The sequence below is a fragment of the Genypterus blacodes genome, unplaced genomic scaffold (assembly GCF_046128005.1).
Source record: "Genypterus blacodes isolate CSIRO-AG114 ecotype Tasmania unplaced genomic scaffold, CSIRO-AGI_Gbla_v1 ptg000022l_1, whole genome shotgun sequence".
Classification (NCBI taxonomy): domain Eukaryota; kingdom Metazoa; phylum Chordata; class Actinopteri; order Ophidiiformes; family Ophidiidae; genus Genypterus; species Genypterus blacodes.
The window spans coordinates 4,132,501-4,157,435 of NW_027466835.1; the positions used below are offsets into that span (position 1 = coordinate 4,132,501).

Genomic DNA, 24,935 nt, shown 5'->3' on the forward strand with positions numbered 1-24,935 from the left:
AAGCAGAGAGCTCTGCCTGGATTGCTCGCTGTGGGTATTTTGCTGTGGGAGGCGGCAAGCGCTGTGAGCAGGACAGAGAAAGTGTCATCATCGCTTTCTTCTTTCTTCACGTACATATGTACCGGAAGGATTCTACCTTTTAATTAATACATTGTGGGCTAAGTTATTATAAGTTTCTGTGATGCTCTCCGAAGGGTTGGGAAACACTGCCAGCGCCGAGCCGAAGCAGAGAAAACAAGCACAAGCTAACACCGTCGTGATTTGTTTCATCCCCACATTCCCACATTTAATCAGGCTGAATTAAAACAGGGGAATCCACGAAAAATCGTTGAGAATAGAAGGTGACGAAGCAAGACCTTTAGGTAGACAGCGGTTGCTGGAAATGGCAGTAATTACAACTTGCCGGTTGGAGCTGAAAATGTTGAAAGTAAGTCAAAAAATTGTTAATGCCTGTTTACATGATCGATTACTATGACATTCATTTATCATACAGATACTAACCAAGGAAATATATAACTTCTCATTCGTATATTAATTTGAGATGAATTTATCAGCAAGGTATGCTGTGTGAATTGATTTTCCCTTGTAGCCTTGCTATTTTATTGAGTTCCACATCGATGCCCAAAGTTGTCACCAGAGGGCTTCATAGCTGTAACTCTTACCGTCATGACACAGAGCAGCTATGCTATGTGAGACAGAAACCCTAACCCTAACAGTCCAGGTACCCATTATCAACTTCACGGCCCAAGAAAATAACACGCGCACATACACACACCTGAGCTCCTTTACAATACAAAGGAGAAGCCAAGGCTCCAACTATCACCTTGACAGCACTGTAAGGCAGTCCTGTATATGTAAAGCCATTTTCCTTCAACCGCTCAGTGACATAAGTAAAAGGTCCTCGTCCTTTATCTGCATGTAAATGTCCACATTCCATAGAGTGAACACATACAGCACTCTCAATAAAACCCCTTTCACTTTTTGACTTAAATCATTCATAGTGTTTAGCAGCCTTACAAGAACATTTGTCATAAATATATTATAGGACGCTTTCTGCACCCACATATTCATCCTGCAGTTTTTACATATAGGGGGAACGAGGGTGAAGCGCTGGTGTGCAGTTTAATTGTGGAATGACGGCGCTGCAGTATAAAATGAAACCATTACTCACCGGCCTGGAGTCGATTCACCACCTAATCCCTACAGATACATGCCGGCTGATTTATTTTCAAACAGGATTTAGAATCAAAAAATGACAGAGTGGGCTTTCTTTGTTTTTTTGCCGGCACACCAGTATTTTTATACATATATTAAAGGGGCATATTTTACGGAACACGGTTGTGGACGTAAATAAATAAAGATGCATGAAAATAAATATTCAGAGCCTAATGGAAAAACTGGTATCCAGGGAAACAGGAAGCAGTGATTAAGGCGACCCTCGTCACTTGTAAAGCCGTCACTTCTGTATATGATGTCACTTTATCCACTTTTTGGCCAAGAAATATGTCCAAGATATAAATATGCTAAACACAAAGGTTACGAATAAGTTTCAATACACCGAAATGTTGCAGTTCTTTCTCTGTTTTGTACGAAACTTAATCATTGCCAGGTGGAGGTAGGCCCAACAAAGTTTGAGAACAACCAGAATTGGAGTGATTTTCATTGAAAAAACAGACTTTCTGGGCTCCAAACAGTCGTGACAATCTGTAATTTGGAACTGAAAAACCTCCACACACGCTCGCCTCCTCTTCCAGGGTGTGACTGCTCCGAGATCTCAGATGATTCACTCAACAGACACTCTTCTTTGTGTCTGTGAATTCCAAAAAGCAGGCACCGCCGCTGAGTTTGACAAAGCACAGAAAGAACAGCTGGGTTTACAGACGCTCAGATCCTGAGAGAAAATCACTTTTAACCACCGACTGTGACAGTGGATGCATAGTGGGAGGGTTTTTGTGACTGCGCCCCTCTGAGCTCCATGAGTTTGAGGAAGACAAATCTGATGGTCTCTCAGTAATTGAGTAGATACAGGTTAACGCTGTTTGATCAGTGGGTATAGAAGCCAACACTGGCATGAAGCAAATCTTCAAGGCCTCTGTCGTATTTTCTGTGAGGGAAATCGTGGCATGGAAACGTATAGAGAGGAGGGACAGAATAGCGAGAGACGTGTGGGTTAATAGAGTGACACGACGGAGTAGGAGGAGAGGGAGAGAGAGAATTATAAATGAAAAATGGAGCCAAGAGGGAAAGGTAAGGGCAGAAATATGACAGAAAGTAATGAGATCAGAGGCAGGAAAGGAAGAAGAAGAGAAAAGGAACTGCAGGAGAATGTAAGTAGTAGTAGGAGTTGGAAGTTGGTGGAAAGAGATGTCCCTGTCGTAGTCAAGGAAACACTCGGCCATCACAGCTCAATGTCTTTATTGTTGGCTAATGCTCCTGCCAATTCTCACGCTGGAATCGCTTTGACTGAGCGTTTCGCCAGACTACACCCATGAGCAAGGTGAGCTGTGATGGCCGAGTGGTTAAGGCGTTGGACTTGAAATCCAATGGGGTTTCCCCGCGCAGGTTCGACCCCTGCTCACAGCGAATAGTGTTCCAGATGAAGACACATTTAGGAGGAAATACAAACATTGACCAATGTCTGAATGATGCTCCTTCTGTGCTAACTCCACAACAGCAGAGGGCAGACTCAAGGCCTTTAGTTAAATATTATCTAATTTATACTAAGGACGCTATGCAAATAGGTGGAGGTGAGCTTTTGGAGGTACACATATATATTCCATGGTGTTCCCGCTGAAGGCCTGGGATGAGGAGCAATCACTCACACAACACCTCGTCAAGCTGTGATGGCCGAGTGGTTAAGGCGTTGGACTCGAAATCCAATGGGGTTTCCCCGCGCAGGTTCAAATCCTGCTCACAGCGGGAGGTAAGAAAAACTTCAACAATGGTCCATGAAGTATACTTCCAGTTTTATATCGACCTGACCTTGAGAATGCTACTGGAACATTTCACACAAGAGGAGTAGTTGCTGGGAGGAGAAACTCAAACAGATTTTATACATTAAAGTGATTCTCCACCCAAAATCTGCTGATTATCAACCACACGATCCTTAAAGGCACAAATGATGGCTATGAAAATTGTGCAGAGAAGCAGCTACATTCAGCTTGAATTTCGTCACGTACAACGAATAACTAAGTATGTTAATTATACTCATTAAGTATTGCTAACAGGTGGACAGTTGGCTCCTGTGGACACTGTGGGGTTTTCCTGCCAAGTTTGCACGATTATGGATGAAAAGCCTGAAGTTATTGAAACTCTCAACACAAACACACATGATAGCATCGGGAAGCTGATCAATGTAAGATGATTGACAAAGCGAGAACAGTACAAGACAGATAGGCAAACTCCCAACGAGTGATTCCCGGAGGACCATTGTTTCATGACGTTGCATGATTCAATAACTAGGGTATGTTGCCAGAGAAGCTGTGATGGCCGAGTGGTTAAGGCGTTGGACTTGAAATCCAATGGGGTTTCCCCGCGCAGGTTCGACCCCTGCTCACAGCGATATGTGCAGAGGAGAAGCACGTGAATTTAGGAGAAAGTCCCAAACAGAAACTCCAACATTTTTAAATCCTGCTCCTTTTATCATACAAAATGTTAACTTGATTATTATGTATCCCCTGGTCTTGAGAATCCTACTGGACCAGTTCACACAAGAGGAATAATTGCTTGTAGGAGAAACTCACTTTTATACATTAAAGGCACAAATGATGGCTATAAAAAGTTTGCAGAGAAGCAGCCACAGTCAGCTTGAATTGAGTCCCGTACATTGAACGAATAAGTATGTTAATTACTGCGCCACTGTTTCACGACGAGAGGATACCACCTTGATCCTGATGAAGGCCAGAGAGGAACGGAAGAAGAAGAAGAAGCACAAAGCTGTGATGCGAGCTGCGTTGGAACAATAACGTGTGTCAAACTGAAACTCACATGCTTGAACAATTCTTCTATAGCAGATAGTTGTTCCCATTCAAGTCATTTATGGCACATGAGCCTTAATTTACTTTAATTAGCCTTAATTAACAGCAGACAGAGCTGTGATGGCCGAGTGGTTAAGGCGTCGGACTTGAAATCCAATGGGGATTCCCCGCGCAGGTTCAATCCCTGCTCACAGCGATGTGCAGTTTAGCTTTTACTAACATTTTACAGGTTTGTCCCTGGATCATATGCAACCTGCCCACCAAGTCTTCTGACTTGGTGGGCAAACCAGGTGCAAACCAGGCAACATGGCTGAATACACACCGTCCTCAGCAGAGTCAATGCAAACTTTTTAAAAATGTTCAAACATTCATAATCACTTCTTATGTTTCTTATTCACATTATTTATTAATTTAAAGAATTCTGTAATTAAAAAGTCAAGCATCAGGCTGTGTGTGGGCTATGAGAGTGTTCTGCACAGTGGCAGGTTCACAGTTAGGTGCAACAAACCGTGACGTCTAATAGCAGATGTTAACTAACAGAGCGACACACACTGATGGAAAATAAAGGAGGGGAGAGAGGAAGACGATCAATTAAAGATAAAATTAATGAGCCATTTAGAACGAGAGAGAGCGAGAAAATCAAACTAGCCCGACGGACGAGTGGAGAGAGAATGAAGAGAAACCACCGCAAGAGAGGAAAAGACAAACTGACCGATGGAGGGAAAACAGCTGGCGAGGAGAAAACCAACGGACAGATGGAGAAATGGGTTGCGGCTCCTCAGCGGATTGGAAAAAGGGAAATGAAATGCTAATATTTAACGGCGGAGAAGCGATCGGTCCCACCTGGGCCTGGACTGTAATGGGCCCCTGCATAATGCATGCGACCCAATAAGCGCAGAGTGAAGGCCGAGCTTTTAATTGAAGTCCTCTGCTCTGTCGGCATCTATTAGAGACGAGCTCGCTCTTTCTTAATCGTGGCGGCGAAGGACGAGGGGAGTGGGACGCGGCGCTTTGCTGGCTCTCTCTCGCCTTTGCGCTTCTGCAGGTCTGTGTTTCCCAGCCTCTTCCTCCCCCTTAGGGATACCAAAAACTCAGTCATGATGAAGAGCTGGAGCGCCGCAGGGCTGAGGATCTCTCTCCAGGCTCATTCACATTCCGAACTGATGTCTGCAGCTTCTTTTTTTGTTTCTTCAGGAGAGCCACAGTAAAAAATATGGAACATTTGCAGGGAAGATCAGAGAGTCTTGATTTAGCTCATGTTTTTGCTCTTTTATGTTAAGTTTTGTGCCAATCTGACCATTATTGCCAAAGTAATAGTCGTTTCTAGCAGCCTCATCCAGAGTAGAGGAGATGTTCTCTGGGTAATGACAGTAAGTATCCTCCATCCTATCCCTTACCCTACTCGGTGGAGTCCCCCTTAATTATCTTCTCTGGTTTCTTGTTATTATCTATATTTTAGACCCATCCAGCAGAAACAAAGGGGAAACTTATCGCTCCAAATTCCGAAAATCGAGTGACGTCACGTGAGCAAGACAATTCGGTATGAACTCACACATTTATTTAGAGATCCATACTACGATGAAGACGAGAGGGGTGTAAGACGTAAACCGAATCAATATGTTGAGTTAGCAGATACGTTAAGATGCCATCTATCCTGTCCAGTGGATTCCCCGTGTGTCTCCTTTAAAGACTGAAGCTGATATTCATTTTAGGTGCAAAGGCTTCGCGTGTTCAACCCCTCGTTCATATTCCAAATGAACTCCTCGTCTCCATCCAAATCCCCTGTTAGTGATGAGTGCCTCCATCTTTCTTTTAATTATGTTTACTTCCGAGTGAGAGCCTCCGTTTGAACGTGTGTGTCCTCAGATAACGAGCTGTGTTCTTAGAGAGATCTCAGGCTCATCAAACACTCGCCTCGGTAATGTTCTCAGCCACGCCGCCGGATGACTGGAAAGTTCTGTGCTAAATCCAAACTTTGACTTTCTCTTGCAGAGTAAAAGGCGTTTGATAATCACACCCCTTTAAGACTTCAAACACGTTCTTCAAACATGAGATTAACTCAGGGAAATCATCAGGGGCCCTTATAGTTCCTTCATATGGTCTGATGGGTATTTCGGTTCCAGCAGATGTTTTAACTTCTGTGGGTAAGACGTTGTTTTCGGTTGCCTATAGTAACCAAACAGAAGCACAAATCGAGGTATCGAAAAGATGGGGCGGGACAAAAATTTGAGTCCTGTGCCATGCTCAGGAAATCCTGTCCTAAGTGACTAATTAGTTCATATTTATGCCAAACTCCAGGTAAACAAGTTCTTACTGAACTTACCTCTTTTCATTTCAACGCGGTGCCAGAAAGGAAAGTTTCTCAGCGATTTGTACCAAGAGAATGTATTCCATCTGCCTTCCTTCCAACTCAAATGGTGAAGTTTTATTTGACAGGAATGCAGAAATATGGAACAGCCTGAACAGTGTGGAGCTTTGTCAAGATTTTGTCTTTTTCATTTAGTGGCAGCAACCCAAAGTTCATTTGGCCATTGAGAGCGAATTAACATAAGATTTGTTTTCACATATTCCGTCAAGATATTTAAGATGGACTAAAGCTAATGCTCCAACCCAAAGCAGATACAGTTCACGTGTTTGTGTGACATAAATAAGGTGATATACAGGTGTGAGTGCTGCTGTATAGACGGGCTGAGATCTGTGTACATACAATAGATCGGTGTGAAGCTTTGGTTCAGAATGATAATGAATGGAAAGAGAGACGACGACCAGGCTGCAGAAGCACTGAACCTGAAGAGGCTCTTAGAACTGTGTGTGTGAGTGACATGCAGGTTTATGAACACACACACACGCACACACATACACACACATACACACACATGTCCATCTGTGATGTGAAAGCTGCACTCATTTATTTATCTGTACAGACTCTTCATGAAGTGTGTGTATGGGTGTGTGTGTGTGTGTGTGTGTGTGTGTGTGTGTGTGTATGGGTGAAAGTGTGTGTGTCAGCTGTCAAAATGATTAATTCCCTGTTTGATTGACCTCCCACTCACCTCTTTCTACTTCCATCTCCTCTTTTCCTTCTTTTCCTCTACTCCACCTCCATTTTTTTCAATTACCTTCTTTCCATGTCTACCTCCCTCCTTCTCTCCTTCTCCGTCCCTCTCTCTCTCTGTCTCTCTCTCTCGATCTCCCATTCCCTCCTCTCTCTCTCTAATGCCTCTTTACCTTTCCTTTGCTTTACCATCCATTTCATCACTTTTCTCTATTTTGCTTCCTTCTCTCCTTTCTCCTTTCATCTCCCCCTCCTCGTCTTTCCTTTCCTTTTATTTCTGCTTTCCCTCCTCATCTCCCCTCTTTACCTTCACTTCTCCTCACTTTGTCTTGCCTTTCATCCTTAGAGGAACCAAGTAAACAAAGATCTATAAATGAATCCAATTCTTCTAAACAGCTCTCAGCTCTAACAGAGGAGGAGGGGGAGGAGGAGGTCAATGAAGCCAATATCCATTCACAATAAGAGACGCAGTTTAAGTTGATGTTGGCTGTAATGATGAATGAAATGATGCTTTGTCTTGCTTTATGGTGATTATTGAAAGCGTTTATTATGACCCTGCACACATCGCAGGAGGATCACGCTCAGCATATTTCAGAGTGAATCACAAACGCTGGAGCAAAGGAAGCTAAACGGGTTCATTACAGCCATCTGAGTGGGTAAACAGAACTCATAGAAGTAAATAAATAACTCTACTCCAACACAAACGGCCGGCGGAGCATCGGAGCATCGGCGCATTTTCTGCATTTTCTTTGGAGAACTTTTCACTTCAGGCTCGGCAAGATGAGTGACAGGTATTTGGGGGTATGAACTTGCTGAGCTGAGGGGGAGGAGGCTAAAAATAAGAAATAAGCCCGTGGCCTCAAGGTATAAACCTGCAGGGTACCTGCAGGAGGCTCAGGGAAGGCTCAATTGTCTTTTTCCCAGTGTAAATTATTTGATCAAACACCTGCAGTAGATTGTTGAACTTGAATTGAAGAAGCCAGATTATTTTCAACGTTTTTCCAAATGCAAATGGACGATTTCTGTGCACATTACCACAACATATTCAGCACCAACCGTGACATACTTTGCAATTAAAACAGTTTTACATCACTTGAGTGAATTTGAATTTCTGTTTAGAGAAAAAAATGCGCCAACGGACACTTTGCGGCGACGTTCCCCTCGGATCAAACGGTATGATGCAAAAGCAACACAACCTCCATTTGCAGTGGGAAAAGAGCAAATGTGTCTCTGTCGGGCCTGCGGGCTCAAACCTCGCTCTCTGAGCCAAACTCTCTGCATGATTTCATCCCACACGAGATCGAAAAACCGAATGAAATTTCATGAAGGAGTCGGGGAATCGTCTTGGGGCTCCTTAATGAGAGACCGTCGTCACGGATCAATTAGTGTATGACTGAGTATACCAGAGTCAGTGCGTGAGATAGGAAGTGACTAATGCACTGTCAGTGTCACTTCCACAACAGACACATGCGGTCACACCTACACTCACGCTCACACACACACACACACGCACTCTATTAGTAAAATGTCAGGCTGCTGCGGTGCATTCAGGCTCTTCGCTCAGGCGGTCGTTTGTCATATTTGGGACCTTATCGCACTTTTCTGTAGCGTCTCCTTTGCTGGATGTGAAGGTCACTCTGACAGCAAACCATGTAAGTGATTTGATGGCCTTTTCACAACGCCGCGGTCAGGAGGCGACGTTAGAGACGAGGAGCGCACGTCCCTCACAATCGTCTGCAAACGATGGCTTTCACATCCCGCCGCTGGAAATGACGGTCGATGGGTCGAAGTGGAAACGTGACGCGCGAAGTAAAACATGTGGGTCAACGAGTTAAAAGCAACTAAGTGTTATTTATATAGTGTGTAATGTACTTAATGAACTGACTGAGAGCCGTACTGCTGTTGCTTCTGCTTCACGACATTTCTGGTTACATTACAGATTATCTCAAGCTTATAAAACGTTGCGTCTGATTCCTTCTACTGAAAGGAATGACATCAGCATCCGTGATGAGTCGGGTGGCACGCAGCCATGAGGTATAGTTATCGCTTACTCACACCTGCGAAGGAGGAAAAACAAACCCTGCAGAGCCTCGGCGAGCGCCTTACCATCACTACTCTGCTGCAAACAAAGCCAGAGTGTGCAGCGTCTCCAGGTGCTGCCAGGTGTTCTCACTATCAAGGATGATGAGCGAATAAATAAACAGGAGCTCATTAAGGAATCACTCCGCTCCACCGCGGGAGACGCTCAAACACACACGCACGCCGTACTTCATGAACAAAAGCTCCACACCACCCTCGCCGTCCTACCAGCCGTTTGATATACGGGCCAATAACCACCAGGGGGGAGGAGTCAGAAGTGGAGTGGAGAAAACAGACGGTACATAAGGACAGCAGCATCCGGCCGTGTTCCGCAACAAATTCCAACTTCAAAGCAAACCCAAGCTGTCATTGATAAGCAGAGCGCAGCTGAGCCCAAACCTCCACCAAGGCCCATGAGTGCTCCATTCATGACTCCAACTCTCAATGATGAAGATAAACAAGCACAAACACACACACACACACTGTAGCTCTTACAGCGCCACCATCAGGCCGACCAATGATTCATTTGTTACATCAGGAGGTTTGTTTGTCGGCGACTGATTCACTCAACAAGCCACGCCCACTCAACTTAACGCTCACAGGAACAAGGAATTTGGATTCTTAAGTCGTAGGCCGTCACGTGAAAGTGGTGACTACGGCGCCACCATCAGGCCATCAGCGCCCTGCATCAGGTCCAACCCACCAGAGCAGCTTGAGTGAAATCCATCCATATGTTTTGGAGATCTCCTGCTTACGGAGAAACACGAGATACGACAACAACAACAATAACGATGAAAAGGCTGAGGTCGGTGAGTGAAGCTTTGTCGTGCAACTTTATTCTGATTCATTGTAAGCGTCAGATGAGGCCTAATGAACATGATGAACAGACAGACGCAGCGTGATTCTTCCTCACCAAACCACAGAAGCTTAAGGGTCTGATGGTCACTTAGTGGTCACAGCCTACGTAGTAACAAACGCTCCACACTTGACACAAAAACAAACGCTCCTCTGATCTCCAGGCGTGTCACCCTGAGCCGCCCCAATCGGGTCACAGGAGACTCCAAGCATGATATTGCAAATTTCAGGCTCATTTTCTTTGCCGCTGCATTGGTTGGTGTGTAAGCAATAAAAACAGAGGGAATGTGGCCCAGCGGAGCCGTCAGAGCCAAAGGACAGGGAAATTAAAACTTTGTTGACAACAGTTTGATTTTGCCGTCAGCTCTGGTGCTCTGAGCGTCAGCGCCTTGGCTGCAAGTAATGACACTAGTAATGACAGCAGATATCAGTGAGGAGGACCAAGAGTGTGTGTGTTATCAGGGCTTTCCACAAAGAGATGGAGTCACCAGCCAGCCAGAGGGAAAAAGTAGCCAACTAGGCCATGCACCCCCCTGCCCCGTCCCCAGACACCAGAGTGTGTAGTGGCTTGCACAGTGATTTGCATTCTATAGTAATTAGGGGGAGAAATAAGGGGAATGTTGTATTGTAACTGCTTACAGACATACTGTATATTCTTCATAGGGCTGTTGTTGCAAATGTTGACTCTCGCACTTGAAGGTCTCAGGTTTTAAAAGCTTTACCTGACAGCAACACATATAAAAGATAACTGATGGGTTGGATTAAGGGTTGGTTTGTTTTTGGGCAAACTGTTTTTGGTTCTGAAGCTCTCAGTCAAGATGACTGGGACCCAACTGGGCCAAATGTACAAGGCTCTCAAACGCATTTGACACTGCCTCGGTGGAGGTATGAACTCCAGTGGCACTCTAGTTAACTCTCTTTTTCGTTGTTGTGGGTTGAAGGATTTGTGTCGTGCTGCGATCACGAGCAAAGATTTGATCTCGCAGTTGTGTCATTATAGGCAAATCGTCTTCAGTCAGATGCCAAGCTACGTTCCAGACCCTACGTCTTCAGTGTGTGTGTGTGTGTGTGTGTATGTGTGTGTGTGTCTGTGTGTGTGTGTCTGTGTGTGTGTGTGTGTGTGTGCGTGTGTGTATGCGTGTGTTTTAAAACAGGGAAGATGGCTGCTAAGATGTAAGTAAACGCAGCCTGTGAATTTCTAAGCAACAAAGAAATCTGCTGCTGACAGCAGGAGGCGAAACACCCGAAACACTCAATCTGTTGTACAACCACTTCTGTGGAAACTCGCGTACAGGAAGCTATAGCGCATGAGAGGCTTGCCTGGTTCACTGATAATAGACACACACAGACACACACACTCGCACACACAATCCTACACACTCAAGCAACACAAGCAATCTGCAGTCTTATAAACGCATGCAAATGAATCCGTCCTTGATCTCTGACTCTGCCTCTCCAACACACTTGAACCCTCTCTTTCTTTGTATCTCACAAACACACACACACACACACACACAAACCTTTCATTTCTGCCTCTCGCTGTCTCCCCAGCACACACACACACACGCACACACACACACAGATATTCCCCGGGACAGATGGCTTTGCTATGTGCTTGCTCTCAGCAGATGCACATGGGCATTAATCATGAAACAAGACTCGAACAGCGGATTTAACCCTTGCTGCAGTTGCATGGCTCCATGTAAGAGAGCCCCGATTTAGTTTCCTGATGAAGAGCGACAGCAGTCCGGCCTCTTCGTTTGCTTTCCACCACTTAATTAATGTTTACCAGCGAACAGATGCAGAAAAAAATCACATGAGGAGAAGAAGAAACTGGACGACGTCACAGAGAGAGGAGAGAGGGAAGATTTAACTCTGTGAACTCTCTCTAACTGTGATCTCAAAGATGAAACCGCATCCTAATAATCATAAATAAACCACACACACACACACACACGCATGCTGAAAATAAAGAATGTCTTGCTATGATCAGCTCAGAGGGTTAAACTCGGCAGTGATGCTGGCATGGCGAGCACCCGAGCCTCCCACCAGGTGCAGCCCTGCTGAAAATTTATGCACACATGGTGATGTGAGAGGCTTTGGATAAAAACGGCATACGATTAGTTCAGCTCTGGCCTGTCGCCTGATCGCTTGGCACGCCGTCCGCTGCCGTGATGAGTTCCTTGGGCCGGATGCCTCGTGAAATTCTCTGCAGCGGTGAAGGCGAAAGGAAGAATGAGACGAGTCAGAGTGTGGAAACGGCTCATATAAAGGCGAGGCCGTCCGTTTGTCGCTGTCGGTATAATAATCAATAACTATTGATCGTTAATATCTTGTTAAATGTTTGCTTGGTTGCCTTGATGAGACCACGACTCTGTTTCATCGAGTCGGTTTCAACTTTTTTTGGCTGTTTCTTGATTCAGGAATGTGAATCTGACCGTGTGACCTTGATGCTCTTCTTACATTACCAAGCAGATCTTTAGAAAGGTCGATTCTCCACTGAACTGTCGGGATCAATCCCTTCTAAATGAGTTTTCTGAGGGTTTGACCCTCCGGTCGTTGTTCTAAGGCAGTGGTTAGGAGCACCACAAGGTGTACGGCCTACATTTAAAGTGATAATCAAGCCATTTCAAAACTCGTCACCATTTTCAGGTCATTTACATCTGAACTCTTTGTTGATATTTCTCTGTACGTTGTATCATTGTGTAGATATTTGTTCTCTTACGGACTCTTATGGAACCCTGTGCCAATACGTCAACACTGCCACAGTAAAAACTCAATGCAGCAGTTTCAATGTCAAAGGTCAAAGGAAAATATTTTCGGAGGCTACAGTGAACTAAATGGATGACATCATGCAGAGGAGCTTCCATCGTGTACAATCAAAGGCTGGAAGAGAACCACAAACAGCTCCATAATGATAACGTATCAATGTAGAGTACATGTAGGTATGTGTGTGTGTGTGTGTATGTGTGTGTGTGTGTGTGTGTGTGTGTGTGTGTGTGTGTGTATGCGTATACTGTAGATATGTCTCTCCGAGTTGCTTTCTGTCACCGCAGCTCTGAGAAAAATGTTTTTGCACGATATGGAGCTTTGTAGTCTGACGGGTAAAGAACTGTGAATCCTTGAATTCTAATAAACCTGATGTTGTGCTGAGTCTTCCTCTGAATGTGCAGCAGTCTGCTTCAACCGCCACAAAGCCCTCAGGTAAATGACAGAAAATGAAAAACAAGCTGCTCATCTCGTTCCAGTTGAGGTCGGTTGTTTCTCACCTATTTTTTAAAATTCAAAATAAACTGATAACAAAATGAGTGAAAAAAAATCATAATGAGCCAATTAACAGTGTTTCACCGTTTCTCTCGGAAACTTCACAGAAACACATTACAATTTCCCTCTTTTACATCAAATTAGGCGAAATCCAGTGGGTCTTTGCGTACATATTAACTAAAGCAGCGTGCGAGTGTGTGAGATCAGCGTTGTGACACAGTGTCTCTGTAATCCAGATATTTCATTAGCCCCGCCGACCTACATTCCCCCGAGGTTTGGATTAGCGGAGCCTGTGCTTCCGCTGTCCCTCATCTGATATGGAACATCCCGTGTCTGAAGCGCGGCGCGGTGCGACGCCGAGAGGCTGTGATTAGATTGCGACGCCGTTTCCCCCCCCATGGAATCGCAGCGGCGCCGCTGCGCTGTTCTGCAAGACGAGATCCGAGCTTCAGAGGCTCACGGCGGGGATCGCAGGGATTGTTCTGCCTTCAGAGGTCAGAGGTGGTTCTGACTCAGTCTCTCTGCATTCACGTGAAACCTGCAGAACACTCAAGTCAAATGGCGGCATAGTGTAGACTTATGAGGGTTGACTGATAAGTTGTGAGCCCGGCGAGGACCCCTTTCCTTGATGTCTGAAGGACCAGATCAGATGAGAGGATATGAGAAAGCTGTGTGAGTGTAGCTGCATTGCTGTTTCCATGCTGCACACTCCTATACAGTATGTGTCGCCATTAAACACAAACCAGGCAAGCATGGAGCGGATGGAGCCTCTCTCTCTCTCTCTCTTTGGGAAATTATAACTATTACATTCAAAAATCTCTCTGTGTCTTTTGTGAAATGGAAATGCAGAAGCAGGGGTCATCCAGGTATAAAGCACTTACAGCACTCACACCTCTACTTCACAAGATCTGTTCCCATTACCATTGTTCAAATTAGATCTTTATCAACTCGCCACAAAAACCACTTCAAGAGACTACTCGAGCAAATAACAGGCGACAGATCCTTCACTGTAAACTCCAGCACTATACACCAAACACTAAGCACACCAACTCCAATCATGTTGACGTCACCAGGCAGAGACTTTTTTGTTTTATCAGACTCGGAGATTTCAACTCCACCGGACCAATAAGTGCTTTACGAAAACAAACACTGCACGACGTGAAAACAGTTTGATCCCGGATGCGGGGGCGGCTCTGAAACCCCTCGGGGCCATGATACTGTGGAGGGAAGAGTTGATCTCTTGGTGGCAGAGTGAGCTGTCGGTGTGGAGGGAGCATCAGCATGCAGCCAGGGAACACAACCAGAGGAACGTCTCAAACATACTATCTCAAACCAAACTTCAACCAGGTTTATGGTGATGTTTTAAGAGGCTTTTCCTCTGACGCGGTAGAGCCCTGTTGTGCTTAACCCTGCTTTGCCTCAACTCTGATGACAAAACCATGATGTGAGATGAGTCACAATCCTTTTCCAGTCTTTCTAACAGTCAGGCAGTTCATTCACGGATGTTTAAAGTGGATTTCAATTGCCGATGATTCTAACTATTCCTTTGAAAGAAAAAGTCACAGCTGAGGGTTTAAATTCCAATGACGACTGATTATTAGTCACAGGTTCTATGCTTAAAGAGCCAGAGAAAATACTTGCATTTGGTTCTGTTGAAGCGCTGTATAACCTTCATTTTGTCCTGTGGGCGTCAAATTTCAATTGTTCTTTTACGTTACTTTCCTTTATCAAAGAATATCTATCAAATGTTGCTAATGAATCCAAGACGTGACTCCTTAGAGACTGGAGAGGTTGCTATATTATGCGTTCCAGGTCCTATTAACCAAATGTATAGTAAGTTTCTAGAATGTTGCCATTTTATAAAACAGGTACTGTTTGTACTGTTAAGCTCCTTAATTAATATTGAAATGCTGCATTTAACAGTGTCTTGCGCTGTAAAGATGAACTGTGTGTGTTGCATCAAGGCCTCAGATTGTTGTGAACCGTCCAGTATGGATCAAAATCCCATACGGCTCAAACTCCCTGTGTACCTTCATGGCTCATTCTGTGCAGTGTTGGGATTACAGAATGATTCAATCAGCCGGGCTCTAAAAGGGTCCAGATCCTTACCTTTCGCCCCCCTGTGTTGAGCTTCAGAGGGGTCAGGTAGGGGTCGAAGATCATGTGACTGGTTTCTATGTCGATGGGCGACTGCCTCTTCCCTATGGCGCACAGGTTCCACGCCGAGTTCACCAGACCCCAGAAGGATGGGACTGAAGGCGGGGGGGAGGAAGAGGAGGGAAGAGAGGGATTAGAGACGACAATAGACGGAGAGAATAATGACTGTGGGAGAAACAGAGAGATTAACAAACTCAAATTCATTCTCAACCTCAGAATTTTGCCTGATTGAATCCCATTCACTTTGGTTCATTCAGGTGGGAAAGATCTGATGTGTTTGACTCTGAACATTTAGGATCAGAGGCTCTGAACCGTCCGAGCTTCTGGCCCCAGCCAGGAATAGGAGTATCAGGAGCGGAGCGTTGGAGCTGATAGCTGACATAACATCAACCAGATGTGGGCCAGATACATATTAGCTGACCCACACACACTCACATACATCCTCACATGACCTTGCAGAAACCAGCGCAAATTTGACACATTCACTATTCACCTCCTGCACCGCCTTCAGGTCTGTCTCTCTCTCTCTCTTCACTTTCTCTCTGTGTCTGTGTCTCTTTCTCTCTGTGTCTGTGTCTCTTTCTCTCTGTCTGTCTGTAACCTCTCTCTCTGCCCACCCACACACACACACACACACACACACACACACAGGCACGCACAGGATTCATCAAAGACCTGAGCGTCATAATGCCTGTCAGAGATGAGCATAATGGCAGATGCTTCTCGCTTGCAGCTGCCATTATGATAAAAAGACACCAAACTTATCATCAGCTTGCGACTCCACAGTGAGCTCAGCCAGAGAACAGAGAACCTCACTCCCTCTCTCTCGCTCACTCACTCACTCACTCATTTATACACTCACTCACTCATTCATTTATTCACTCACTCACTCGCTCTCTCTCTCACTCACTCATTCATTTATTCACTCACTCTTTCTCTCCCTCTCTCTCTCTCTCTCTCCGTCTCTCTCTCTCTGTCACTCACTCACTCATCACTACAGCATTCATATGCTCACTGTGATTCTCACCAGGGAGCTGCTAAGCACAGCATCAGCCCTCCATCTCTCTTTCTCTCTCAGTCCCTCGATCCTCTATCTCTCTCCTTCAGTCTCTCAACCCTGCTCTCTCTCTCTCTCTGTCCCTCCATCCCTCGTTCTCTCTCGCTCTATCTCTCTTTCTGTCTCTCTATCCTCCATCCCTCCCTCCTTCTCTCTCAGCACTCAGTGAAGGAGTGTAGTGACAGATGTTGCAGCCCTGACCTGCAGAAAGCAATCCTGACCCCTGCTCAGCGCATGTCAACGCCTCTTTACCACTCAACACGATGTGTGTGTGTGTGTGTGCATGTTTGTTAATGTAGCAGAAAGTTCCTGTAGGTGTCTGTACAGAGAAGTTTGAGTTTTAAAAATGACAGTAAACCCGATGTATAAATTCCTCCTCCCCTTTTTTATGTGTGTTAGGATATGGTGCACGGTTTGTGATATATGACAGATACACACACACACACACACACACACACACACACACACATGCACACACATGCACACACACACACACACACACACACACACACATACACATACACACACAAAGTGAGATGTAGATTGTCTCTGTCCCATGATGGTTAATGAAGATTAGCAGGCCTCTGGGAAAGGACGAGATTAAACACAGAACCACAGCTGCCAAATGCAAATTACAGCAGAGAGAGACAGAGGGAGCAGAGAGACACACAGTGAGGGGGGGGGGGGGGGGGGGGGGGATAGACAACAGAGATAAAGAGAGAGAGAGAGAGAGAGAGAGAGAGCGAGAGAGAGAGAGAGTGCAGAGAGAGAGAGAGAGAGAGAGAGAGAGAGAGAGAGAGAGAGAGAGAGTGCAGAGAGAGAGTGCAGAGAGAGACACACAGCAAGAGAGACACACAGCAAGAGAGAGCAGGGGGTGGAAGTGAAGCATGTTGAAGCCTTGAGGACTCAGTTCTTCTTCACATTAATAAATGTTACTGACAGGGTGATGAAAACAAACATACAAGATCATCTACATTTTACAGTGTTAGGATTAAGAAGCTCTAAGTAGTGATCTACTAACTCGGCTTCTCTTTTCAGCAGCTGTAGCTTTTTCCAAAGCTACTTGTCACATTTGTTCTGCATGCAATGTTCATGTCACACATGTCCGTTGTGTCCAAATACTCCGAAAACATGGCCCTAATTCCCCCGCTGGTCTGGTCTCATGCACTCAGGCTTCCACAGAGCTACTACAGGTGCTGCTACACAACAGCTCCCTCAGACTGTACGCTGCCATGACATCTGCTGACTTACACTGTCAGCTATCGGCCAACACAAAATATTAATGATCAAACCGCTCTTGTACACAGAAAGAACCTTGGTGAAAGTTCCGGGGGCGAGTGTGCAGCATAAGCAGAGAAGAAGAAACCTGCTACTTGCTCGCTAGATCCTCTGCCTGCTAAACCTGTCAAAGATCTTTGCCCGTCACTTGGTTCGTGCCTGCTTAATATGATAAATAAGTCACTCTCCACAGGGTTTGTGCTTGCTGCATTTAAATCAGCTGTGATCAAAAAACAACCCTTGATCCAGCCATCCTAAACAACTCAAGGCATATCACAAACCTTCCTCCTTTTCCAAATGGGGCACAGCAGCCGATTCACCGTCCCACTGTCTTATACCATTTGGTGTACACGCCCTCTGCTGCGCTCCTGCTAAACATCCCTCCGGCCTGTGGGGCCCCCGCACCCTGAGTGTGGGGGCCCTCGGCTGTTTTGCACTTCTCAAGGCCGCTGTGCCGTCTCCATGCTAGAAGGATGCCCATGCCAGCAGGTCGCTGAGTGGGTCGACCCGCAGGGCTCCCAGAGATCATCCACCATTCTGCCACACTGCATTTTTGTGTTTGCTGCTGTATTATTGTATTTCCCACCTGCAGTGCCTAATGCACACCTGGCCGTTCCAGGAGAGGGAATCTCTCTTTGAAATGCCTCTACCAAAGTTTCTTCAGTTTCCTTATACAATGAGGTTTTGGGGGAGTTTGTCTTCCTGGAGAGCTCTTTGCAGACATTGTATGGGATATTGGGCTGCTATACAAATAAATTTGTTTTGATGAGATGACATTTCACAGCGCTGGGGGGCTGCAGCTCTGACTGAAGCAGGAAGCTTTTCAGCATCAGCCAGAGTGGCAGTGAGTGAGCGAGCACTAGCAGATGAGTGCGGCTGGACGGCGCCCTGTTTGTTTTGGGATAATGCACTTGGAAAATGAACGCTGTCCTTTGGTTCCAGGTGTGTATCTGTGTGTGTCGCCGTGTTTGAAAGTGTCCAGTCAAATCACTTTGCAGTAACCCACCTCAATCAGAAAACAATAGCCATTAAGCAGATTGGTTACTTTTAAAAATATGAGTTTTGCCACTTTCAGGATTGATGTGTCACAGTGGGGGAACAGTCCACGGTCACAACGCTGGCAAACGCTCCCATTAACCTTTCTTGTTCTTTACAACAGCAATTTATCCTCGGAAAATGATTTCATTATCAGCAGTCGCTACAGTGAAAGCCATAATGGAAGTCCCTTATCAGTCATCCATTCTGTGTTAGAAACAACAGGCTGCGCTAGATGCCGCGCTATCTGAAATGCAGCACACACACACACACACACACACACACACACACACACACACAGTCACAACCATTGTCCCCATATTTTAAAATATGGGGCATTCTTCCTTGTCTTGTTTTATCTACATTTATGTCCTCTGCTGCTCTGCAACCCATATCATAACAGCTAAGACTGACTGAAAGAGCCTCATAAATAAATCCATTCATAACTAGACAACTTGCAAATTGTAATGTCGCTTTGTAATATCAAGTGAAGTACAATATAATCTCATCTGATATACAAGCAACATACAACTTGCTCCTGACTTCAAACCAAAAATTATTTTTTTGTTTGGTTACAGATCATTGACTCATCTGATCTAATCTCATATGATCCAAAATTGTATGGGAATTTGTTTTACAATGAAAGTTGAGGCGAAAAAGCCAGATTGGCCATCAACATAACAATGCAATTGATCTCTAACCAGTATCCACATTCCCCTCAGCTACCTTCAGCTTCATTCCAGCCTCAGACATGAAACGCCACTCAGCATCTCATAAGAACATTCACACTCAACATCTAACCTCGATATCTGGACTGTGACACATAAAGCACTTTAAACACAGTGATTCTGTGCTAACTGTGCATTAATCCAGTGAAAGGATTACTGACCCATATTATTTAGTATTTCACACATGTGTACAAACAGATACACTCACAGTACAAACACACGACACACGGAGAGGCCATATGCTAGACTGAGATGCTGGGATTATGTTGTATGTGGGATTTCCCTCAAGAGCGGCGGAGCAGGGTGACCCATACTTACTTTATACAGCTGGTTGTTAATCCTGGTAAGACACGTTTTATATCGCTAGCACAGCTTTATAAAACACCACAAGTTGTGGGTAACGGATAATAAGAGGATTGCATATGTCAACCAAGGCAGAGCAGTCCTCCCCAATGATAATTTAACAGGAATGGTCAATCAGTGACAAACCAGCAATTTTCTCATTCTATCTGGCCAGGTAATGTTGTTGTTATAGCGCCACCATTTGGTCAATTGATGTTTCACTTTTAACACGAGTAGTGAGGTCACAAGTCCACCATGTTTAGTTACAGTCTACTGAGAGACCACTGAGCCAAAATAGTGGGAGGACAAACAAATGGGTGTGGCCTATATGATCCAAATAATTTGAAAACACTCAAAGGTTTCATTCTGCGAGCTTACATTTGTCTGATAGCAGCTGTCAGTAGCAGCCTAAGTTAGATTGTGCTGGCGGAGCCCAAACAAAACACCCGGGTGCTCTCAAACGATGATGTAACTTGGCTGTAATCCACTCTCACTCCGTGTCGCTTCCTTTTACCGTCGCTTTTATTTTTCATATACGTTCGCCTCGCTCGCTCATCGGTTTGATTCACCTCTGAGCAAGACACAAAGGAGATGCCAGCGTATTTTGTGTGTTTTTGCTGCCGATGCTGCTGATATTATCCCCTCATTTCCTTTCAGCTGCGTCTCTAAGGAAAGGCTCGGTTTCTTTCCTTTCTTCTGTACGTTTTATTGTAACTGGGAGTGCCTGGAGTCAATTTAAAATAAAGTTAATTCACTTTTTATCGCTGGAAAAGGACTTGCAGGGATCATTCCATATTGAGTGTTACATAGAGTCCGTGTGGCTCCATGGTCCAGTGGGTTCAATCTTCCTATAGATTCTGACCACTACTTAAAGTCCTCATCCTGAATTTAATGCTTATATATTTACACTTTTATTTTACATTACTACAAGCATAATGTGTGGACTAAATGTACGTTCTATGTCTTGTCATGTCAAAATGTATATTTTATATACATCCAGAGTCCAGAGTAGTTGCTAGCTAGCTAGCTTAGCAGAAATTAGTGAAATGAGTCATCAAAAAAGAACAAGATGTCACAGGAAACAAGCCTAAATTTGTTTTTACCCGTAGCGTTTTATTTCTGGAGGACGTCTAGTTTTCCCTTTCCAAAACATTTTCAGAACTGGCTGACTCATCTTCCAGGACTTTTCCGGTATTTTCCTGACAGTAGAAACCCTGACATGATTATTTGATTTCCTGTCATTTTGTTGTCACCAAACGTTTTGGACTGGCTCACAAAACCTCTGCTGCAAATGTCAAACTCCAAATCAAAGCTGAATCTTCTGTCAATTTCTTTGAATATTCTTCAAGTAATCAGTCCATTAAATTGTAACAGAGTTTAGTGATTTCCCTCAGAGAAGAGTCTGATCGCTGGAGGTTTTCCAGGAACATCCTGCTCTTCTTCTCACTGTCACACAATGTTCTCAGCTTTTATTTATTCCTGGACCCGGTGACAGTGTGTGTGTCTGTGTGCGTGTGTGTGTTTATGTGTGTAAAGCAGGTGCAGTTGGCTACATTTCTGACCCAATGTGTGCGTGTTCAGCGCAAATGCGACCCAGTAAATCCCTGCGGTGACTCATCTGCGACATGAATAATGACAAAAACATCCGCACGCAAAATAAAACGGAAACCCGCCAATGCTAAATCCTTTCTTTCTTGCTTCATAAACTGGAATAAAGCAGAAATCACTGTGTGTCATCATAGCTCATGGATACCAGCGTCGACCCCGTTCAGCCGAATTCACATTTTCATCTTGAGACACGACCACAACCTTCCCATTGAGCCAGGATATCACAGAAACACATTCACAGGTTGAGCAGGTGTGTGCGGATACGTTTTGTACATAATAAGGTCACGCATGTGATTGGAATGCTATCAGCAGACTGGATCTCTAGTTACAAGTACCAAAGTGTAAATTAAACACGTACGAACACCACCCAGGAGTTCATTGAATGAGTGGGAGTAGGGCCTTGCCGTGAATGGGGACGAGCATAACATCTCAATCGTTATTTAATGAATGATGATGCACGGAGCAAGGGGGATAATGGCTCGTCTACTGACATCGCAATGAGGAAGGGGGATGCATTTTAGTCGTACAGATCATTTTCAGTAGTTTTGTCCCTTCTGAGCCACTCTTGGTTGGTTTGTTTTGAGACTTGAAGCTGGTTTGACATTAATAACATGTGGATGTGAACTGTCGCCTTGTTGTGTAACAGCTGGTTTGGGATGTTGTCGCTCTTGCCTCATTTTTATTTACAATTGTTTGTTTCCTGCTTTACATTTACATCGACAATGGGATTCTGCTGGAGGGATTTTATTCTGCAATTTTCCAGACGGCGCAATGAAAAACATTCAAAACTGGGGCAACTTGCTGCCTTTTGAACCTGTGAGTGTCTGTGCGCGTCTGTGACTGTCAGCGTCGCAGACAAACTCCAGGCTCTAAACTTCCCATGCAAATATAGGTTGTGTAATCCTCTTGCACGTTTTTCAGCTGGGGATCAACATTTTTACCACACTGACACAACGTAGAAATACCGGGAACCAAACCATCAACCCATTTTTCTGCACCGCGTTGACTCTGACATTTACATTCACAGGGAAGCTGCATGGATACGCATTTTAGTGTGCAATCTTGTACCGACCCATATCAACACAAACATCTAGAACATCCATTACACATCATGTGGGAGGTAAAGCTTGATCTTTATTACGCCTGAAAGGGAATCGCGTCCAAATCCGTTTTGACAACCTCGTGCCTTGGTCAAGGGCAGTAGCGCGTTTCACCTAACGTAATTTGTCCTGTCCTCATATACTGTATATGTACATACTGTTTATGCATACACATTTTGCTGAATTCAATCGAGCAAAATTAGTTTTCTTCTTTGTTTCTTTGACCCACTGCTCTCCCTCTTTGTCTCATCTCAAAGCCCATTTCATGTCTGACATTAAGTGCAGAGAAAGCGAGGGACGTTCAGGCGTCACGTATTCACAGGAGAATTGCAGCGTTTGGGTCACGCGGCTATCTCATGTTTTTAAGAAGGTATAAAGGAGCCGGAGGAACGGAGGATCGGAGCGGCGTGGGCGGCGTGGACACTTCAGAGGAACCTCATTTCAAACTGTCATCAGCGGGCAGCACTGTTAAGAGCGAAGGGTACAAAATGTAAAAACAAAGCGAATTCAGAGGGTTTATACGTGACCTTTAGATATGTTGCATTTTGGGCCAACCCAGGTTTCTGCCGGCCTCTTGCCTTCACACTTCCCTACAAGCTGAGCACCTTCCATCTGACGTACGGCTTAATGTTTACAGTCTTCAGTCAACCACCATCACTCCCTCAGTTGGTTAATCAATGCGTTGCAGTTAGCACAGAGCACAGCTCGACAACATTTCAAGTAGTCTGCAGTTGATTTCTTTGAGTATGTTTATGTTTGCTGTTTAGAGCTGGGAATTGTTTGGATTGTTTCGATTCAGATTGACGAGGCGCTGCTATGAACTCATGAAGCGTGGAAAATGGACGTTGCAGATGAAATGCAGGCCAGAGCTCCTCTGGTCTGATGCAAGAGTCACAACGTTTCCTTTCCGTTGATCATGCTTACATCAGAAACGCTGACGTCAAACTCCTGACCAGAGACCTTATCTGTGGCTCGGAAGCTACAGGCTGGGGGGTTTATAGCAGCTGGCAGCTCATTAGCTTAGCTTCACTTTTATTTGCTGCCGGGTGGGGACGGCCTCACCGCCACATTTCCCTTTAAAAGTAGAGAAGATCAATGTCCAAAAAACTTAATTAAAATCTAATGAAATTATGCACAGCTCAAGCCTCAAACTTCAACAACCAAGCCCATGCAATTTGTTGGTTTGCCTTTGATGTGTTGAATTAAATAATCGTGCTGGTCTTAGTGTGACGTTTTCCTATCACTTCATAATTCAGCATAACAGAAGAAAAGCTTCTAAGGAGAATAGCACCAAATAAAGTCACATCACGTCAAGCCTCATACTCTGGTTTCAGCCTAATTGTGACACTGAGGTGACACTCTACCATTTTAGAAGGGAAGTTAGACCTGTTGTATAATAACACAAGTACATGGGATTCTATTGCTCTGCTACAGTTGCAATAGAATACGCGAGACTGCAGTGGACGGAGGGGGATGTTTCAGACCATACACAACCATTCAGACTGGGCCTCCACAGAGACCAGGCGGCACAGATAGCTTTCAAAGTAATTAGTCCCATTCAGTCATACTTACATTAAACCCACAACAGTAAATTGTTAAGTGTTAAGTGTGAGTGTATGTGGCTATCGGGTTCCTAACGCGGGATGCAAAACTGAAAGAGAAATTTCTGTGAAACTAAGGAATCAGTGGCTCAAAACAGCAACAACATTACGCTAAATTGTCCGTGACAAACGACAACAGCAAGACCAGAAAAAAGGGATTCTCCTTAGTGAACTTAAGCAATATAAAAAAAGAAATCAGGAACAAGCCATGCTTCTCATTATAACCTGTGTCAAATAGCAATAGAATTAATATATATAAAAAAAGGTGAGGGTCATTATTCAATTATATTCCGATATTCATAACAGGCAATCTTGAAGTGTCTTGAAGTGAAACAAGAGCATCGTTGCGTTCGATAGGATTGGAAGCCAGGCCCTTCACAAAACCGCCACTGAACCACTGATGAGTAAAAACAAAGTAACCTTTAAGTAAAACATAATAAGGAAACAAAGTGGAGTCGAACTCTTCAGCACAAACTAACTTTTTGAACGCATTGAACAGATAGTTGACATTTCAGAAAATGTGTGGGCAGGATTTTCCCTTTCAGAAAAGAATAGATAGGGAGTGTAGCAGATTGCCTTTCAAACTCAGCACGACTAATGAAATGGCAGCAGGCATCTCAGGTCACCGATGTGTGTGTGTGTGAGCCGCCGCAGGGCTGTATCGGAGCTCAGCCGCCGTCAAAATGAGAGCGGAGCGGGTTGCGGAGGGGATACACCAGCTGTTCTATCTGGTAATCAGCCCTAGCATACGACAGTCACCACCTGTAAACATGCGCCGGTGCAGACGAGCGCAAAGAAC

At 44.8% G+C, this 24,935-nt stretch overlaps 1 protein-coding gene and 4 non-coding genes across 5 annotated transcripts in view; 4 read left to right on the top strand and 1 right to left on the bottom strand.

Moving 5' to 3' along the window:
* Positions 1-24,935, bottom strand: part of LOC142992324 (carbonic anhydrase-related protein 10-like) — a 57,518-nt gene that overhangs the window by 13,479 nt on the left and 19,104 nt on the right. The window contains exon 3 of the mRNA XM_076142690.1: positions 15,340-15,482. Coding sequence (XP_075998805.1) covers positions 15,340-15,482 — 143 coding nt within the window. The remainder of the gene's footprint in view (positions 1-15,339; positions 15,483-24,935) is intronic.
* trnas-uga (transfer RNA serine (anticodon UGA)) lies at positions 2,502-2,583 on the top strand. Its single transcript has one exon. It is a non-coding gene; the product is annotated as a tRNA-Ser (tRNA).
* On the top strand, positions 2,838-2,919 carry trnas-cga (transfer RNA serine (anticodon CGA)). Its single transcript has one exon. It is a non-coding gene; the product is annotated as a tRNA-Ser (tRNA).
* On the top strand, positions 3,480-3,561 carry trnas-uga (transfer RNA serine (anticodon UGA)). The gene has a single exon. It is a non-coding gene; the product is annotated as a tRNA-Ser (tRNA).
* Positions 4,092-4,173, top strand: trnas-uga (transfer RNA serine (anticodon UGA)). Its single transcript has one exon. It is a non-coding gene; the product is annotated as a tRNA-Ser (tRNA).